This window comes from Rhinoderma darwinii, chromosome 2 (genome assembly GCF_050947455.1).
Source record: "Rhinoderma darwinii isolate aRhiDar2 chromosome 2, aRhiDar2.hap1, whole genome shotgun sequence".
NCBI classification, from domain to species: Eukaryota; Metazoa; Chordata; class Amphibia; order Anura; family Rhinodermatidae; genus Rhinoderma; species Rhinoderma darwinii.
Window position 1 is genome coordinate 324,099,965 of NC_134688.1, and position 19,910 is coordinate 324,119,874.

The window sequence follows — 19,910 nt, forward strand, 5'->3', positions numbered from 1 at the left end:
TCTGGCACACAGGACCTCCCAGATGGGCCAGAATTATCTATTAATATTTTTGGTGCATCTCTAGGTCCTGTGCGCCACAATAGAAATTACAGTTCATTGACCTCTAGTTTCTATTGCGGCACAGGGGATAAGACTCCTTTGGGTGACAAAGTTTTTTTATTTTTCTTATTGCAAATTTTTGTTTTGCAGGTTCCGCTGGACCATTTGGACTACGTCGATGCTTTACACTTCATTTATTTTATTATTTTTTAAATAAAATGGTCAACGAAGTTTGCGTGGGGGCGTTTTTATTTAAATAAATTTTTTTATTTTGTTTCTGTTTTTTTAATACTTTATTACCACCTTAGTGAATGGCAGTTGTCTGATTGTTGACGTCCACTACTAAGGCGGGGCTTAGTGTTAGCCAGTAAAAAGGCTGACACTAACCACCCATTATTACATTGGGATCCACCACCACCAGGGAGGCTGGGAAGAGCCGGGTGCAATCCAGTACCCGACCATCTGTAGTGATGGATGGGCAGTGGGGCGGCCGCAGGCTGGTGCTATCAGGCTGGGAAGGGACAGAAACCTTGGCCCTTCCCATCCTGGTAATGCTAGGCTGCTGCTGTTATGTTGTATCTGGCTGGTTATGAAATATTAGGGGGAACACACGTAGTTTTTTTTCAATTATTTTATTTATTTTTTTAAACGACGTGGGGTCCCCCTATTTTTCATAACCAGCCAGATACAACATAGCAGGAGCATTACCAGGGCGGGAAAACAATAAACCGTGGTCCTTTTGGGCTTTTATCCCTGCCAGGCTTATAATACCAGCCTGGAGTCGCTCTAGTACCTGACCATCACTAAAGATAGTCGGGTACAGGGTGGTACCCGGCTCTTCCCGACACCCCTGGTGGCGGAGGGTAACGGGGTAATAAAGGGGGGTTACTGTTAGCCTTTTTACTGGCCAACGCTAAGCCCTGCCTTACTATGGATGCCGTCAAGCAGACAGCGGCCATTACAAAGGTGGTAATATAATTTTAAAAAAACAAAGACATAAGAAAATATTTTTTATTTAAATAAAAACTCGCACAAAAACAACAAAAAACTTACGTTATCGAAGTAGTCCAACTAATCTATGACTTAGTCTAAATGGTCCAGCCGAACATATCAAAAAATTAAAAGTTAGCAGTATTAAAAATAAAAAAAACTATTTTTTCTCCCCTGCGCCACAATAGAAACTAGAGGTCAAGGAAAAATAATTTCCCTTCATGTAACTCTTCCTGTCAACTGAAAAATCATCCGCCAAAGAGAAAAAATGTTTCCCCATTGTGGAGTACAAGAAAGTCTAATTCCCAGGTGAGGCTTTCTTGTACTCATCGGGAAACATTTTTCCTTCTGACAGATGATTTTCCATTGACAGGTGATACGGGTATTGTTAGGGGGAGGAGGGGTGAAAATATGGTCTGTTCACAGTTTGTGTTTTTTCCACCCCTGCCCTAGATTTCAATCCTATATCCGCCCGTGTGCAGAATATCACAAGTTCACAACAGAGCTTGCAGAGGAGAAGCGCACGCCCCTGTAGACAATACAGAGAGCGCGTCTAACGAGTGAGTATGGCAACTCTGCACCTCTCATCAGCCTCCACATGATATTGGATGAGAAGGAGGAGGAGAAGGGCGGACTGTGGCTGATAACATTCACTGCTGGTATATATATAGACCAGACCATTTTGTGTTTTCCATGAAAACTCACACTTATATTTATCAAATGAGTGGCAAAATTACTAGAAAATATAGTCAAGACATTGGCAAGGTTAGAAATAATGATTTTTATTTGAAATAATAATTTTCTCCTTCAAACTTTGCTTTCGTCAAAGAATGCTACATTTGCAGCAATTACAGCATTGCAGACCTTTGGCATTCTAGCTGTTAATTTGCTGAGGTAATCGGGAGAAATTTCACCCCATGCTTCCACAAGGCCCTCCCACAAGTTGGATTGGCTTGATGGGCACTTCTTGCGTACCATACGGTCAAGCTGCTCCCACAACAGCTCTATGGGGTTGAGATCTGGTGACTGCGCTGGCCACTCCATTACAGATAGAATACCAGCTGCCTGCTTCTTCCCTAAATAGTTCTTGCATAATTTGTAGGTGTTCTTTGGGTCATTGTCATGTTGTAGGATCAAATTGTTTCCAATCAAGCGCTGTCCACAGGGTATGGCATGGCATTGCAAAATGGAGTGATAGCCTTCCTTATTCAAAATCCCTTTTACCTTGTACAAATCTCCCACTTTACCAGCACCAAAGCAACCCCAGACCATCACATTACCTCCACCATGCTTGACAGATGGCGTCAGGCACCCTTCCAGCATCTTTTCAGTTGTTCTGCGTCTCACAAATGTTCTTCTGTGTGATCCAAACACTTCAAACTTCGATTCGTCTGTTCATAACACTTTTTTCCAATCTTCCTCTGTCCAATGTCTGTGTGCTTTTGCCCATATTAATCTTTTCCTTTTATTAGCCAGTCTCAGATATGGCTTTTTCTTTGCCACTCTGCCCTGAAGGGCAGCATCCCGGAGTCGCCTCTTCACTGTAGACGTTGACACTGGCGTTTTGCGGGTACTATTTAATGAAGCTGCCAGTTGAGGACCTGTGAGGCGTCTATTTCTCAAACTAGAGACTCTAATGTACTTGTCTTGTTGCTCAGTTGTGCAGCGGGGCCTCCCACTTCTATTTCTATTCTGGTTAGAGCCTGTGTGTGCTGTCCTCTGAAGGGAGTAGTACACACCGTTGTAGGAAATCTTCAGTTTCTTGGCAATTTCTCGAATGGAATAGCCTTCATTTCTAAGGACAAGAATAAACTGTCGAGTTTCACATGAAAGCTCTCTTTTTCTAGCCGTTTTGAAAGTTGAATCGAACCCACAAATGTAATGCTCCAGATTCTCAACTAGCTCAAAGGAAGGTCAGTTTTATAGCTCCTCTAAACAGCAAAACTGTTTACAGCGGTGCTAACATAATTGCACAAGGGTTTTCAAGAGTTTTCTAATCATCCATTAGCCTTCTAACACAGTTAGCAAACACAATGTACCATTAGAACACTGGAGTGATGGTTGCTGGAAATGGGCCTCTATACACCTATGTAGATATTGCATTAAAAAACAGACGTTTGCAGCTAGAATAGACATTTAGCACATTAACAATGTATAGAGTGTATTTCTGATTAATTTAATGTTATCTTCATTGAAAAAAACTGTGCTTTTCTTTCAAAAATAAGGAAATTTCGAAGTGACCCTAATCTTTTGAACGGTAGTGTATATTATTGTGTTCTAAGAAATTATCTAATCATTTCTTAACACCATCAACTATTTCTGCTAAAACCAGTTTCTGATGTGATGATTCCTAGATTTACAGTTCTCAAAGTAAAGAAAGCTTGTCGCCTCTGGGGATTGAACATTTTTTTTTCTCCGGCGGAAAGGAGCGCCCCCTTGTCTTTTGAGGCGATATTTTCATGGAACAGGTTTTCACCATATTTTTTGTATGAGCCATTAATCTCCTTTTATAGATTTATTATGTCCCCCTCTTAGATGTCGTTTCTCAATACTAAATAAATATATTATTTTTAATTTTTCCTCATAACAAAGACACTGCATGCAGCTTATTAGTTTTCTATCAATTTGCTTTTAGTGTTTTATTAAAATACATTTAATTTATTTGTGTGTTTTTGTTTTACTTTTTTTTTTTCTAACTTTTACTTCACTATGGGGGCTGCCATTTTTTTTTTCATCTCTGTATGTGTCGATTAACGACACATACAGAGATGGAATACATACATCCCCATAGAGAATGCGAACGGGAGCCGTTCCATTCACTATGGTGTACGCCGTCTGTGTGGGAACGGTGCATGTGCCGCTTCCACACAGTCCAAAAGGAAGGCCTTCGGCCGAGCGACATCCGGCGCCATTTTCATGTGGACCGGAAGCCACGGCCAGACAGTAAGATGACTACTTCCGGTCGCGGCTTCCGGACATGTGTTCAGAAGCAAGCACTAGGAGCGGACGGACCGGAGGCGGCAGGAGCAGGTAAGTTATGTCTGTGTATCTTTGTGTTTTAGTGTGTGATTACCACTGTATGTAAGCCTACTACACTGTGCATTTGCTCAAAAGATGGTGCCACACAATGTAGGAGGTTTGAACATTCAACCCCCTCCTTTCTCCTGGCACTATCCAGGATAAAGGAGGGGGATTAATTGAGCACACTAGAGCGTGTTTGTCTTCTCAAATTTTGCAGCATAAAGCAATGTGGTTGCTTTACCACATGGCAATGCTGCAATTTTGGGAATTGCTCCCTCTAGTGACCAGCACATGGAAATGTTATAAATTAGAATCTAATTTATAATATTTCCTGACTTGTGAAAAAATTAGAACAATGTCTAATCATGTATTTACTAACTGTTTAACTAAACAGCGACACATAAGCGACACATAAGAGTTTGGCCAAAGCCTTTGAAGTTTCACCTGGCAAGATGATGTGTTAAACCATTTTCAGTGTTAATTCTGCGTTGTTGATCTATGATACTAAAGTAATAAAGTAAGAAGAACTCTTTAAAGAGTCTCTGTCACCACATTATAAGTGCCCTATCTTCTACATAATATGATCGGCGCTGTAATATAGATTACAGCAGTGTTTTTTCTTTAGAAAAACAATCATTTTTGACGGAGTTACGACCTATTTTAGCTTTATACACTGGGCGTGTCTTACTTTTTAACTAAGTGGGCGTTGTGGAGAGAAGTGTATGACGCTGACCAATTAGCGTCACACACTTCTCTCCATTCATTTACACAGCATATAGTGATCTTACTAGATCACCGTGTGCAGCCACACACACACACACACACACACAGTTACTCAAGTGTCCTGAGCGTTATTAGATATTACTACCAATAAGGACGTGATGTCTATTCAGAATCCTGACACTTCGCTAACGTTTGTGTGTCATTTACAGCACAGCACATCGAGATCACGCTGGGCTGTCATTTACAGCGAGGCGCTGTCAATCAAAAGTAAGGAGGCGGGGTAAACTCGGAAAGACATGAGAAATGAACTCTTTTCAAACGAAGATATAACTCTTGTTTGCTCATTAGCATACGGTGTGGGAACACTAAAAAAACAAATACTAAAGCTACAGAGCCGACTAAGAAGACAATTATAGGTTATATAGAAATTATTTTTCACCCACTACCACCAGGTATTGCTGGTTTAATAGGTGAAATGCTGGTGACAGGTTCCCTTTAAACAGACGAAAGCTTCTCTTACCCTCCACGATCAGCTGTTATTGCCAAGAAAAGGGCCCCCTGTTCTGGCTCAAAGAGGAGATATAGGCTTGTTGTCATTAGGAGACGACTCCTCTAAATATTAACCCCTTCCCGCCACTTTTCATTTTCGTTTTTTTCTCCCCACCTTCCAAAAGCCATAACTTTTTTATTTTTACGTCGATATAGTCCTATGAGGGATTGATTTTTGCAGGACGAGTTGTAGCTTTTCGTAGCACCATTTATTGTGCCATATAATTTACTAGGAAACGAAAAAAAATAATTTGTGGGGTAGAAAATGAAAAAAACAGCGATTCCTCCATTGTTTTTGCGCTTTGTTTTTAGGGAATTCACTGTGCAATTAAAACAACATGTTAACTTTATTCTGTGGGTCAATACGATTACGGCGATACCAAATATATATTGTTTTTTTCTATATTTTACTACTCTTACAAGTAAAAACCTAAGTGTATAAAATAACATTTATGTTAAGGATCTGCCAGGCACAGCTTCTGTATCCACGCCCATAGGTAATCAGTCTGCACCTGCTTCTATGTCTGTGAGACTGACTCCATCTTCCACCACTCAGGATGGCAGGCTTAGGAGTGGGAGAGCCTATCACAGCCTGGCCAGACGGAGCTAGCTCCCGCCCTCTGTCTATTTATACCTGCCTTTCCTGTTCCTCCTGGCTTGTGATTCTTGTTTTGTTTCCTGGCCCTGCTGCAGCTTCTTGAACCATTTGACCCTGCTTCATATTGACCCTGGCTTATTCACTACTCTCCTGCTCTGCGTTTGGTACCTCGTACACTCCTGGTTTGACTCGGCTCGTTCACCATTCTTGTTGCTCACGGTGTTGCCGTGGGCAACTGCCCCTTTTCCCTTGCTTCTGTGTAACCTTGACTGTTTATCAGTCGGGCACTTATTGAGCGTAGGGACCGTCGCCCAGTTGTATCCCGTCGCCTAGGGCTGGTCGTTGCAAGTAGGCAGGGTCTGAGTGGCGGGTAGATTAGGGCTCACTTGTCTGTTTCCTTACCCCCATCATTACAATTTATTTTGTGTCGCCAAATTCTGAGAGCCATAACTTTTTTATTTTTCCGTCGATTAAGTGGTATGAGGGCTTATTTTTTGCGGGAAAAGCTGTAGTATTTTAAGGATACCATATTGGGGTACATGCAACATTTTGATCACTTTTTATGAATTTTTTTGTGGGAGATGGTGACCAAAAAAGAGCGATTGTGGCGTTTACATTTTTTTTTTACGGCATACATCGTGCGGGTTAATAATGATATATTGTAATAGTTCAGACTTTTGCGGATGCGGCAATACCAATTATGTGTTTTTATTTATTTTTTTACTATGCTCTAGGGGGAAAATGATTTTTTTTTGGAACTTTTAATATTTTATTTTATTTTTTACATAAAAAAGAAAAACTTTATTCTACAAATTTTAACTTTTTTTTTATTAGTCCCCCTAGGGGACTTCAACCAGCGATCGTTAGATCACTTGCACTATATACTGCAATACTAATGTATTGCAGTATATCGTGATTCTGACAGGCTTCTTTTAAGCCGTGCCGGAGGAGGCGCTTAATTGGAGCACAAAGATGGCGGACGTAGGGGCCTTTATTAGGCCCCCAGGCAGCCATAGCAACCATCGCCACCCCGCGATTGCATTGCGCGGGGCGCAATGAGCTGTTAGAGGGGGTCGCCCCCTCTTTCTAACGATTTAAACGCCGCGATTCAACGATTAAACATACAGCCGACACCCGCATCTTATGGAGCGGGTTCACTCCGTGAGCCCGTTCCATACTTCCCCTACCAGACTTTGGCGTATGGATACGTCAAATGTCGAAAAGAGGTTAAAATAATATGACGATCCACTAATGCTAATATTATTATACACATTTTATACTTGATAAGATTAGGATGTGGGTCCCAATTTTATTTTTAAACTTTTTTATTCAAAAATGTGTTACCTACCTGTGTGTTACCTGAGATCCACGGAGGCTGGACATTGTCTCCTCCAAATTTTGTCTCAGATCCAGTACATTTTGAACCGTTCTCTTACGTTGAGTCTCAGGATCTGAGAAAAATAATGTTCAAAGCAAAATATCAGAATAGAATGAAATAATTTAGAGAGCCAACAAGATTATTGTGACTTCAGGTCCAAAAATAACAATATCCACCAAAAACAATTAGTGACTAATGGAGGCCTAAAGGCTCATTTACACAGGCCAGTAATCATTGCGTAAACTGGGCAGCTATACGGCGAATGAGAAAATGCTCATTCATCGGCTGATTTAATCTTTAATGCTGCCCTGAAATTCATTGTCAGCAGCACATCTCGAATGTAAACTGTATAGGGACTGAATTATCGCATTAACAATCTTTTTGAATTCATAAAAGCTGTATCTGAAATAGTAAAAAAAAAAATAATATTAATTTTTTTTTTAAAAGTTTATTAAAATCAAATAAAATATTGACTTATTAAAAAAAAAAAAAATGTTGGTTGCCAAAATGTACATAGCCTTGAACCCCTTTCCGCCACAGCCATTTTTGTTTTTTCCGGTTCGCTTTTTCCTCCTCACCTTCCAAAAGCCTCCATTTATTTTTTTAATCGATGCTAAAGACATATGAGGGCTTGTTTTTTGCAGGACCGGTTGTATTTTTTCACGACACCAATTAACGTACTAGTAATCTGGAAAAAAATATTAGTCGAGTGCAATGGGGAAAAAAAAACAGTGATTCCTCCCAGGCCTCCGCTGTAAATACGGTGGGTGTCAGGAAAAGGGTTAAAGATATTAAGTGATAATTTGACCAGCACAAATGATCAATGTTGAGTTGAAAATTATTGAAAAAGCATCCAATAAAAAAATTATAAAAAATAACTAAATAAAAATCGGTAAGGAAGTTCACATGACGTTTTTTGTTAATAAAAATGTCTATCAGTGTTTTGTGCAACTTTCTAAATACTTTTTATTAAAAAAATTTTTTACTTTTTTGAGATACTGCTGCTTTGTATTCTGTATACAAAGAGCCTGTATCTAGCGTTGAGACCTGATCCGTCAGGTCAGCGGCACTGGCGAGTTCAGTGTCAGCAGGTCTCTGACACACAGTATCCACCTGTTATTGATCACATCAAAGTTATGAACTTAAATGTGATCGGTAACCGCTCGAGCTTGCGTGACCCGCTGACCCTGAACCTATCAGTGCCGCTGACCTGACAGATACAGGTTTCAGCGCATGATACAGCTGCTGTGTAAAACTACGCAGGATATCCGACCTGGAACATTGTGGTGCAGTATTTCGGGTGGAGTTTCCACTGCGGAATGCAGCTGTAGAAAAAAAGTTCATACATACTCCGGCCATTGTCATGGTGATGCATCCCTCCTTTGCCATCCGGTACGGCCTCCCTGGATGACGCTACAGCCCATGTGACTGCTGCAGCCTGTGATTTGCTGCAAAGGTCACATGGGATGAAACGTTATCCCAGGAGGACGGACAGGAGAAAGAAGCAGGGAGTTCTGGGTAACCCGGCACTACAGAGCCAACATATTCTGCAGCTCTTTAAAATGTATATAATACATGTACAGACAATATCAGACATTTCATAATTACAAAATTAATTTACAACTCAAACAAGAGGAGTGAGGATCCTGCTCGCAAGAGCTTACAGTCTATGAGGAAATAAGGGAGACACAAAATGTAAAAAAGTGCTTGTTAAAGAGGCTCTGTCACCAGATTTTGCAACCCCTATCTGCTATTGCAGCAGATAGGCGCTGCAATGTAGATTACAGTAACGTTTTTATTTTTAAAAAACGAGCATTTTTGGCCAAGTTATGACCATTTTTGTAGTTATGCAAATGAGGCTTGCAAAAGTCCAAGTGGGTGTGTTTAAAAGTACAAGTCCAAGTGGGTGTGTATTATGTGCGTACATCGGGGCGTTTTTAATACTTGTACTAGCTGGGCGCTGTGAAGAGAAGTAACATCCTCTTCTCTTCAGAACGCCCAGCTTGTGACAGTGCAGACCTGTGACGTCACTCACAGGTCCTGCATCGTGACGGCCACATCGGCAGCAGAGGCTACAGTTGATTCTGCAGCAGCATCAGCGTTTGCAGGTAAGATCGACTTACCTGCAAACGCTGATGCTGCTGCAGAATCAGCTGTAGCCTCTGGTGCCGATGTGGCCGTCACGATGCAGGACCTGTGAGTGACGTCACAGGTCTGCACTGTCACAAGCTGGGCGTTCTGAAGAGAAGAGGATGTTACTTCTCATCAGAGCGCCCAGCTAGTGAAAGTATTAAAAACGCCCCGATGTACGCACATAATACACACCCACTTGGACTTGTACTTTTAAACACACCCACTTGGACTTTTGCAAGCCTCATTTGCATAACTACAAAAATGGTCATAACTTGGCCAAAAATGCTCGTTTTTTTAAAATAAAAACGTTACTGTAATCTACATTGCAGCGCCTATCTGCTGCAATAGCAGATAGGGGTTGCAAAATCTGGTGACAGAGCCTCTTTAAGTACAATGGTCCAGCCATCTTTTATACATATGGGGTAGTACACAAAGCTGCATGAGTTGGTCAACAGCCAGTATCTGTATATGACAGATATGAACTACATTAGGGTGCAAGGAGTGTGGGGGATACTGCTGAATGAAGGGGTCAAGTCCTCATGACTAATGTAAAAGGGGGGGCCAAGGAAAGGAGTCAGATTAGGGAATGTTATAGGCCGGTCTAAAAAGATGTGTTTTCAGGGCACGTTTAAAACCGTGGAAGTTGGGAGCGGTGGGAGAATTGGAGAGTGACAGAATGGCAAGCCTGGCAATTGCCAAGATATTATACCAAACGAGGAAATGCATTGCTAAACACTGGCTGGACGCGGAGCCACCAGGGATGAGGGAAATTGTAGGAATGTTGAATTATAATATCCTGATGGAGCATAAGATATTTTCTAAAAGGGGCACAGAATTTTTTTTTGAGAAACAATGGAGCAGATGGTTGGCCTGTCCTGAGGTGCTGTCACCTGAACTGAGCAGACTAAGGGCAAGAGTCGTCTGAGGTACTGGAGGTGACAGAGTCTGGAGCAAAGAAGGGGTGGTGGGGAACCTTGATAAGAGAAATGTGCTCTGGCCAGGAATGGTACTAGAAACAAAGGGCAGAGATATAGTGGGGGGCTGTGCGGGGAGGGGGGAAAGGGGGGAAGTTGGGGATTTCCTGATATGCTGTAACTATTGTGTACGATATTGGAAAATTGTAATGTGAATGTTAATGTGTTATTTCATTTCTGTGTTCGTATCAATAAAATTGGTTTGATTTAAAAACTGTTGAAGTTGGGAATTAATCGGATTGTCTGGGGTAGCACATTCCAGAGAACTGGTGCAGCACAAGAAAAATCTTGGAGACGGAAGTAGGAGGTGCAGATTATGTTGGATGTTAAAGGGAATGTGTTGCCAGAAAAACATGTTTTTTTAAAAAAAATTAAACATTTAGTGTGTGGGTGATTAAACATTGTTCAAATTTTTTTTATTTTTTTGCACGAGTCAAGGAAATATTATAAATTATTTCTAATTTATAATACTACCCATTTTTGGTCACTAGATGGAGCTGTTCCCAAAATTGCAGCATTGCAACGTTGGGTTAAAAGCCCTCGCTCTAGTGAGCTCTCAGCATTCCCCCCTCCTTTATCCTGGCTAGTGCCGGGATAAACGAGGGGTTTGAACGATGTAACCTCCTACACTGTGTGTCGCCATTTTTTGAGCTAACCCACAGTGTAGTAGGTTTACATACAGTAGTAAACACACACAAACACGAACATACATTGAAATCTCTTACCTGCTCCTGCCGCCGCGGCTCCCTCCGGCCCGTCCGCTCCGTTTGCTGCCGCTGGTGCAAGTGCACAAATCCGGAAGCCGCGACCGGAAGTAGTAATATTACTGTCCGGCCGCGACTTCCGGTCCACAGGAAAATGGCGCCGGACGGCGCCAATTTCGAATAGGACTGTGTGGGAGCGGCGCATGTGCAGTTCCCACACAGACGCCGTACACTGCAGTCAATGGGACGGGAGCCGTTCGCAGTCCCTATGGGACTGTGGCTGCCGTATTCCATGTCTGTATGTGTCGTTAATCGACACACACAGAAATGGAACAAAAAATGGCAGCCCCCATAGGGAAGAAAAAGTGTAAAAATAAGAAAAAGTAAAACACAAACACACAAATAAATATAAACGTTTTTAATAAAGCACTAACATCTTGAACATATGAAAACATTTTTGGGTGATGACACTGTTCCTTTAATCTGTGGTCATTGGTAGTGTGGTAGACAGAGATAAGGGAGGAGATCTAAAGAGGTGCAGCACTGTGGAGAACTTTGTGGGCGAGTATAAAATGTTTAACTTTTATTCTATAGGGAATGGGCAAGTAGTGCAGTGACTAGCACAGGGTAGAGGCATTGGTGTAGCGGATGGTCAGAAACATGAGCCTGTTTGTCAGAAAAATGGTGGTGGGGTGGTGTCTGTTGCTGTAGTGCTGCACTTGTGGGGGGGGACGTGGCCCAGAGCCAAGGAGGCTTGCAAGGCACAGCCTGATAGCATGGGTGCTTTTGGGCCCCTGGGTTGCTCCCTCTGTGGGAGCAGTGCTGCGGCGGCAATTGCCACTATGCGGTGCTGCAAACGATAGAGTAGGGACCCATTTTGAAAGAGGTCGCCGTGAAGTGGCAAGTGGGCTTATTTAGTTTGATCAAAATGTTAACAAAAGAACCACATGATCATGTTTTTTAAATTAGTCTAGCTGCTCAGATCAACGTATATATTGTGGATGTGCTGTCCTAGTCTAGTTTCTCACAATGCATTCAGGAAAGGTTGTGGAGGGAGAGTTTATTGAGGGGAAGACCGATCAGGTAATCAGTTACAATTGTCAAGACGAGAGTGAATCAGAGCGACAATGAGAGTTTTTGCTGTTTGAAAAGGCTGTATTCTGGAGATGTATTTGAGGTGAAGGTGACAGGAGTGTGCAAGTGATTCAATGTGAGGAGTAAATTAGAGCCAAACTCCTGGGAAACTTTGTTTGGCTCTGTCTGATGAGATCCATGGTCCAGATATCCTCCGTTTCAGCACTCATTACCTCTTGCTGTGCAGCTCTTTTTTGCTCTCTATTCCGACTTTGCATAAAGAAGAGATATGAGTCAAAAATAACCCCAAGCAAGCGGACGTGCTGCTTAGGAGTTATGGTAGTACCAAGTTATGCATCAAGTTATGCGCCGCAAGGGAGGATGGGGAGTAGTTGAAGCAGAACCATGACCCTAATAAATATCTAATTGCGTTACCACTGTAAGAGCTTGTGCATGCTTGAACCTTCTTTCACCGGGACACTCCCATACACATTAAATAGTCAGACGGTCAGTGGGTTCGGGCGACTTTCATGAAATGTGTATGGGCACCTTAAGACTTCACATTTTGTAGAAATCATATTTCAGCTAGTATTTCCTTATTTAGCTATTCATTTGTATCTGAAAATGTATGGAATTCCTCTCTTCCTTTGGGTCATGTGATCCCATAGTGACTCCCTGTGCATAAGGAGCTGCTCACATCACGTTTTGACCTTATGTCTAGCGTGCACGTTGGGAAAGCTCCTGACGTACACGCTAAAAGTGTCCATAGGGCTCCATTGTCATACGGAGTCCAAGAGTGTGATTTTTGCCTCCATATGGCCGTTATATAAGAGTATATTGCAATAAAAAATAAAAAAAAGGATGGAATGGCGTACTAAGTCTTGCATGCCGCGGAATACAGTTAAAAAAAATAAAAAATATTCGACGTATCCTTTTTTAACATGGGTGACAGATGCCACTGTATGGCATCTGTTAACCCCCTCAGGACACAGCCTGTTTTGGCCTTGTGGACGCAGGCGATTTTTTCAAATCTGACATGTGTCACTTTATGTGGTAATAACTTGGGAATGCTTTTACCTATCAAAGCGATTCTGAGACTGTTTTCACGTGACATATTGTACATTACGTTTGTGAAAAAATGTGGTCGATAAATTCAGTATTTATTTGTGTCAAACACCAAAATTTAGAGAAAATTTGCAAAAAATTGCATTTTTCTAAATTTAAATGTACAGTGAAGGAAATAAGTAAGTATTTGATCCCTTGCTGATTTTGTACATTTGCCCACTGTCAAAGACATGAAAAGTCTAAAATTTTTAGGCTAGGTTAATTTTACCAGTGAGAGATAGATTATATTTAAAAAAAAAACTGAAAATCACATTGTCAAAATTATATATATTTATTTGCATTGTGCACAGAGAAATAAGTATTTGATCCCTTTGGCAAACAAGACTTAATACTTGGTGGCAAAACCCTTGTTGGCAAGCACAGCAGTCAGACATTTTTTGTAGGTGATGATGAGGTTTGCACACGTTAGATGGAATTCTGGCCCACTCCTCTTTGCAGATCATCTGTAAATCATTATGATTTTGAGGCTGTCGCTTGGCAACTCGGATCTTCAGCTCCCTCCATACGTTTTCGATGGGATTAAGGTCTGGAGACTGGCTAGGCCACTTCATGACCTTAATGTGCTTCTTTTTGAGCCACTCCTTTGTTGCCTTGGCTGTATGACCCGAAGGTCATTGTCGTGCTGGAAGACCCAGCCACGAGCCATTTTTAATGTCCTGGTGGAGGGAAGGATGTTGTCACTCAGGATTTGACGGTACATGGCTCCATCCATTCTCCCATTGATGCGGTGAAGTAGTCCTGCGCCCTTAGCAGAGAAACACCCCCAAAACATTATGTTTCCACCTCCATGCTTGACAGTGGGGATGGTGTTCTTTGGGTCATAGGCAGCATTTCTCTTCCTCCAAACACGGCGAGTTGAGTGCCAAAGAGCTCAATTTTAGTCTCATCTGACCACAGCACCTTCTCCCAATCACTCTCAAAATCATCCAGATGTTCATTTGCAAACTTCAGACGGGCCTGTACATGTGCCTTCTTGAGCAGGGGGACCTTGCGGGCACTGCAGGATTTTAATCCATTACAGCGTAATGTGTTACCAATGGTTTTCTTGGTGACTGTGGTCCCAGCTGCCTTGAGATCATTAACAAGTTCCCCCCGTGTAGTTTTCTGCTGAGCTCTCACCTTCCTCAGGATCAAGGATACCCCACGAGGTGAGATTTTGCATGGAGCCCCAGATCGATGTAGATTGACAGTCACTTTGTATGTCTTCCATTTTCTTACTATTGCACCAACAGTTGTTTCCTTCTCACCCAGCGTCTTACTTATGGTTTTGTAGCCCATTCCAGCCTTGTGCAGGTCTATGATCTTGTCCCTGACGTCCTTAGAAAGCTCTTTGGTCTTGCCCATGTTGTAGAGGTTAGAGTCAGACTGATTAATTGAGTCTTTGGACAGGAGTCTTTTATACAGGTGACTATTTAAAGAGGCTCTGTCACCAGATTTTGCAACCCCTATCTGCTATTGCAGCAGATAGGCGCTGCAATGTAGATTACAGTAACGTTTTTATTTTTAAAAAACAAGCATTTTTGGCCAAGTTATGACCATTTTTGTATTTATGCAAATGAGGCTTGCAAAAGTACAACTGGGCGTGTTTACAGTAAAAGTACAATTGGGCGTGTATTATGTGCGTACATCGGGGCATTTTTACTTCTTTTACTAGCTGGGCGTTAGGAATGGGAGTGTATGATGCTGACGAAACAGCATCATCCACTTCTGTTCGTTAACACCCAGCTTCTGGCAGTGCAGACACACAGCGTGTTCTCGAGAGATCACGCTGTGACGTCACTCACTTCCTGCCCCAGGTCCTGCATCGTGTCGGCCACATCGGCACCAGAGGCTACAGTTGATTCTGCAGCAGCATCAGCGTTTGCAGGTAAGTAGCTACATCGACTTACCTGCAAACGCCGATGCTGTTGCAGAATCAACTGTAGCTTCTGGTGCCGACACGATGCAGGACCTGGGGCAGGAAGTGAGTGACGACACAGCGTGATCTCTCGAGAACACGCTGTGTGTCTGTGCACTGCCAGAAGCTGGGTGTTCTGAAGAGAAGTGGATGATACTTCTCGTCAGAACGCCCAGCTAGTAAAAGAAGTAAAAACGCCCCGATGTAACATACATAATGCACGCCCAGTTGGACTTTTACTTTAAACATGCCCAGTTGGACTTTAGCAAGCCTCATTTGCATAAATACAAAAAATAGTCATAACTTGGCCAAAAATGCTCGTTTTTTAAAAATAAAAACGTTACTCTTATCTACATTGCAGCGCCGATCTGCTGCAATAGCAGATAGGGGTTGCAAAATCTGGTGACAGAGCCTCTTTAAGACAGCTGTCTTTAATGCAGGCACCTAGTTGATTTGGAGCGTGTAACTGGTCTGGAGGAGGCTGAACTCTTAATGGTTGGTAGGGGATCAAATACTTATTTCTCTGTGCACAATGCAAATAAATATATATAATTTTGACTACGTAATTTTCTGTTTTTTTTTTTAAATATAATCTCTCTCTCACTGGTAAAATTAACCTAGCCTAAAAATTCTAGACTGTTCATGTCTTTGACAGTGGGCAAACTTACAAAATCAGCAAGGGATCAAATACTTATTTCCTTCACTGTATATTACGTGTGTGTGTGTGTGTGTGTGTGTGTGTGTGTGTGTGTGTGTGTGTGTGTGTATATATATATATATATATATATAAAAATATATATATATACATATACACACAGTATATAAATATATATATATATATATATATATATATACACACACACACACACACACACACACATTATAATCCCTAATTGATTGTTAATTAACTAATTAATTGTCCTAGTCTGAGTACCATCTGCCTAACAGACTACCTAAGCTATGACCAGCTGCCTACGCTAAAATATCTATGTGGAGGTGGTTTTCTTTATATGAGACACACAGCAGCTGCACAGTGCTTCTGCTCTCTCACTGTCTCAGAACGATCTGACAGGGAGGGAGGAGAAACATTGTAACAAACAGCACGAAAGTTTGTTGCTGCAACAAACTTGGCTGTGAACACCATTCACGTCATTGGGACCGGCATCAATCCGGTCCTGATGTCTTCTCTCAGCACTTAGGCTGCTAGTAGCAGAAGGTGCTGACAGATTCAGAGCACGTAGATTAACGGGCTGCAGGACAAAAGCCCAGCACGGCAGCCCGTTAATCTACGTCGGCTGGTCGTGAAGGGGTTAAATTGATACGTCAATAGCGTCAAGCTTTTCAATAGCTTTTTATAACTTATCTGTTATCTGTTAAACGGATCCCATAATAGTTTGTAGGTGACGGATACATTTAACAGATGTCAACAGTGGCATCCGTCACCCAAAGGCTATAATGATATCTGTTTAATGGATACAAAAAGGGTCATGAGAGTTCTTGACGTATGCTTTAAATGAATGCCATGTAAGTCTATGGGTAACGGATGACGCTGTTAAGCATCCGTCACAGCTTCTCTTTAACATATACGTCCGAAGCATTGCCAGGTAAATGCTACGGACGTATATGTTAGAGAGAAGGTTAACCCCTTCCCGACATTTGTCGTAAGTATACGTCATGGAAAGCCAGTGCTTCCCGCAAAATGTCGTATACTTACGACAAATGTTTGGCACCGGCTCAGAAGCTGAGTCGGTGCCATAATTGCCGGATCTCAGCTGTATCTTACAGCTGACATCCGGCTGTAATGGCGGGGACCGAAATTAGCTTCGATCCCCGCCATTAACAACTTAAGTGCAGCGCTCAAACGCGAGTGCTGCACTTAGAGGCTGTCACCAGATTCTCAAATCCCTATCTCCTATTGCATGTGATCGGCACTGCAATGTAGATAACAGTAACGTTTTTTGTTTTTTTTAAAACGTTAATTTTTGGCCAAGTTATGAGCTATTTTATATATATATATGCAAATGAGCTTTGAAATGGACAACTGGGCGTGTACTGTGTTTTTAACTGGGCGTGTTTACTTGTTTTACTAACTGGGCGTTGTCAATAGAAGTGTATGATGCTGACGAATCAGTGACCAATTAGCATGATGCACTCCTCTCCATTCATTTACACAGCACATAGTGTTCTTACTAGAACGATGTGCAGCCACATACACAAGTGTCCTGATAATGAATACACATGACCACCAGCCTGGACGTCATGTGTATTCAGAATCCTGACACTTCTGAATCTTTTCTGTGAGATTCCAGCAAGCCACGCGTAATCTCGCGAGATTACGAGGTAAACGAGAAAATCTCACAGGCCACAGAAAAGATTTAGAAGTGTCAGGATTCTGAATACACATGACGTCCAGGCTGGAGGTCATGTGTATTCATTATCAGGACACTTGTGTATTTGGCTGCACATCTTTCTAATAAGAACGTGATGCTGCTGTGTAAATGAATGGAGAGGAGTGCATGATGCTGATTGGTCACTGATTCGTCCGCATCATACACGTCTATTCACAACGCCCAGTTAGTGAAACAAGTAAACACGCCCAGTTAAAAACACAATACATGCCCAGTTGGACATATGAAAAAAAACACGCCCAGTTGTCCATTTAAAACCTAATTTGCATATATATAAAATAGCTCATAACTTGGCCAAAAATGAAAGTTTTAAAAAAAACCAAACGTTACTGTTATCTACATTGCAGCGCCGATCACATGCAATAGGAGATAGGGATTTGAGAATCTGGTTACAGAGCCTCTTTAACCCCTTCGCGCCATTTCACGTACAGTTACGTGATGGGAGATGGTCTTTTCATGCATCTCCACGCAACTGTACGTGAAGGAGATGAAGCTGGCTCAGGAGCTGAGCCAGCGACATGACTGTCGGGTGACAGCTGTATGTTACAGCTGGCACCCTGAGGTATCGGCCTGGACCAGAGCTAGCCTCAGATCCGACCGATTAACCCCTCACATGCTGCGTTCAATAGAGATCGCAGCATGTGAGGAGTTTATAGCCACCGGCGCCCCAGCAACGTGATTGCTGGGTTGCCGATGGCTGCAAAGGCGATCGGAGGGCTAATGCTTACCTCCAGATAAGCCTGTAACGGAATCCTCCTATGCCCCGGCGTCGTCGGCGGCGGCGGGGCCCAGGAGGCTTCCGGTACCATCGGCAAGATGGCGCCGGCTCAGCTTCCGGCTCAGAAGCTGAGCCGTCGTCCTCAGCAGTGGGTGTCCGCTGTATGTTACAGCGGACAACCCGATCTATCGGCAGGAACCGGAGCTAGCTCCGATTCCTGCCATTAACCCCTTCAATGCAATCGCTGCATCAAAGTGGTTTGTATGCAATCGGCAGCCTTGCCATGCGATGGCAAGGCTGGCGACTGCTACTATGGCAACAGGATGCCTAACAATGGCTTCCTATCTGCCATTACGTTAGCCGATTAGGCCCCGCCCGGAGGCGGAGCCTGATCGGCTTGCGGTCAGTGAACAACTGACAGTTCTAATACATTGCACTACATAGGTAGTGCAATGTATTAGAACATCAAACAAACAGTTGGACCTTCAAGTCCCCTAGTGGGACTAAAAAAAAGTGTAAAAAAAGTGTAAGAAAAGTAAAAATAAAAGTCGTAAAAAATACAATAAAAGTTTCAAATAATAACACAAAACACAATCGCCCTTTTTCCCTTATCAAGTCATTTATTATTGAAAAAAATAATAAAGCCATACATATTTGGTATCGCTGCGGCCGTAACGACCTGAACTATAAAAATATTATGTTATTTATTCCGCACAGTGAACTCCGTAAAAAAAAAACTAAAAAATACTGACATAATTGCTATTTTTTGGTCACTTTGTCTTCCAAAAATTGAAATAAAAAGTGATCAAAAAGTCGCATGTACCTAAAAATGGTACCTATAAAAACTATAACTCGTCTCGCTAAAAACAAGTCCTCATACAGCTCCGTCGTCGAAAAATTTAAAACCGTTATGGCTCTCACAACTTGGCGACAGAAAAAAATCCATTCTCTTTACAAAAGTTATTTTATTGTGCAAAAAGTTGCAAAACATAAAAAGTGCTATAAATTAGGTATTACCGGAATCGGACTGACCCGCAGAATAAAGCTAACATGTAATTTATAATGCGTGGTGAACGCTGTATAAAAAAAAACTAAAAAAAGATGCGAGAATTGCTGTTTTTTGGTCACCTGGCCTCCCAAAAAAAAAAAGATAACAAGTGATCAAAAAGTCGCATGTACCCCAAAATGGTACCAATAAAAACTACAGCTCGTCCCACAACAAACCAGCCGTCATACCACTACGTCTATGAAAAAATAAAATTAGTCAAGGCACCAATAAGCCAGGAAATAAAAATATGCAGTTGTGCCGGCCCGAGGGGAACGTTTCTTCTGTTTCAAGTGGCGAATTATCAAGGCCCCTAAAATTAGGAAACCAGGAAGGGGAGGGCCCAAACATATCTGCTGGAAGTGAGGGCGCCCGTATTATACCAGAACAACACTTTCCCAGCAAAATTCCCCAAACTTCAAAAGGTGCCGAGTGTGGACCAAAAGGGGAATAAGTAAAGACCATTTATTAGTGCGACACCGGCCTGTGCAGAAAGGATTGCTCCCCAGCATAACACACATCTATGGATTATTT

General features: G+C 42.2%; 1 protein-coding gene across 7 annotated transcripts in view; it reads right to left on the bottom strand.

The window, feature by feature from the left end:
* NAV1 (neuron navigator 1) overlaps positions 1–19,910 on the bottom strand; it is a 735,938-nt gene that overhangs the window by 557,806 nt on the left and 158,222 nt on the right. For all 7 annotated transcript variants that reach the window (XM_075853621.1, XM_075853615.1, XM_075853622.1 and 4 more), the window contains one exon: positions 7,269–7,371. In XM_075853621.1, the coding sequence (XP_075709736.1) occupies positions 7,269–7,303 (35 nt within the window). In that variant the 5' untranslated portion in view covers positions 7,304–7,371. The remainder of the gene's footprint in view (positions 1–7,268; positions 7,372–19,910) is intronic.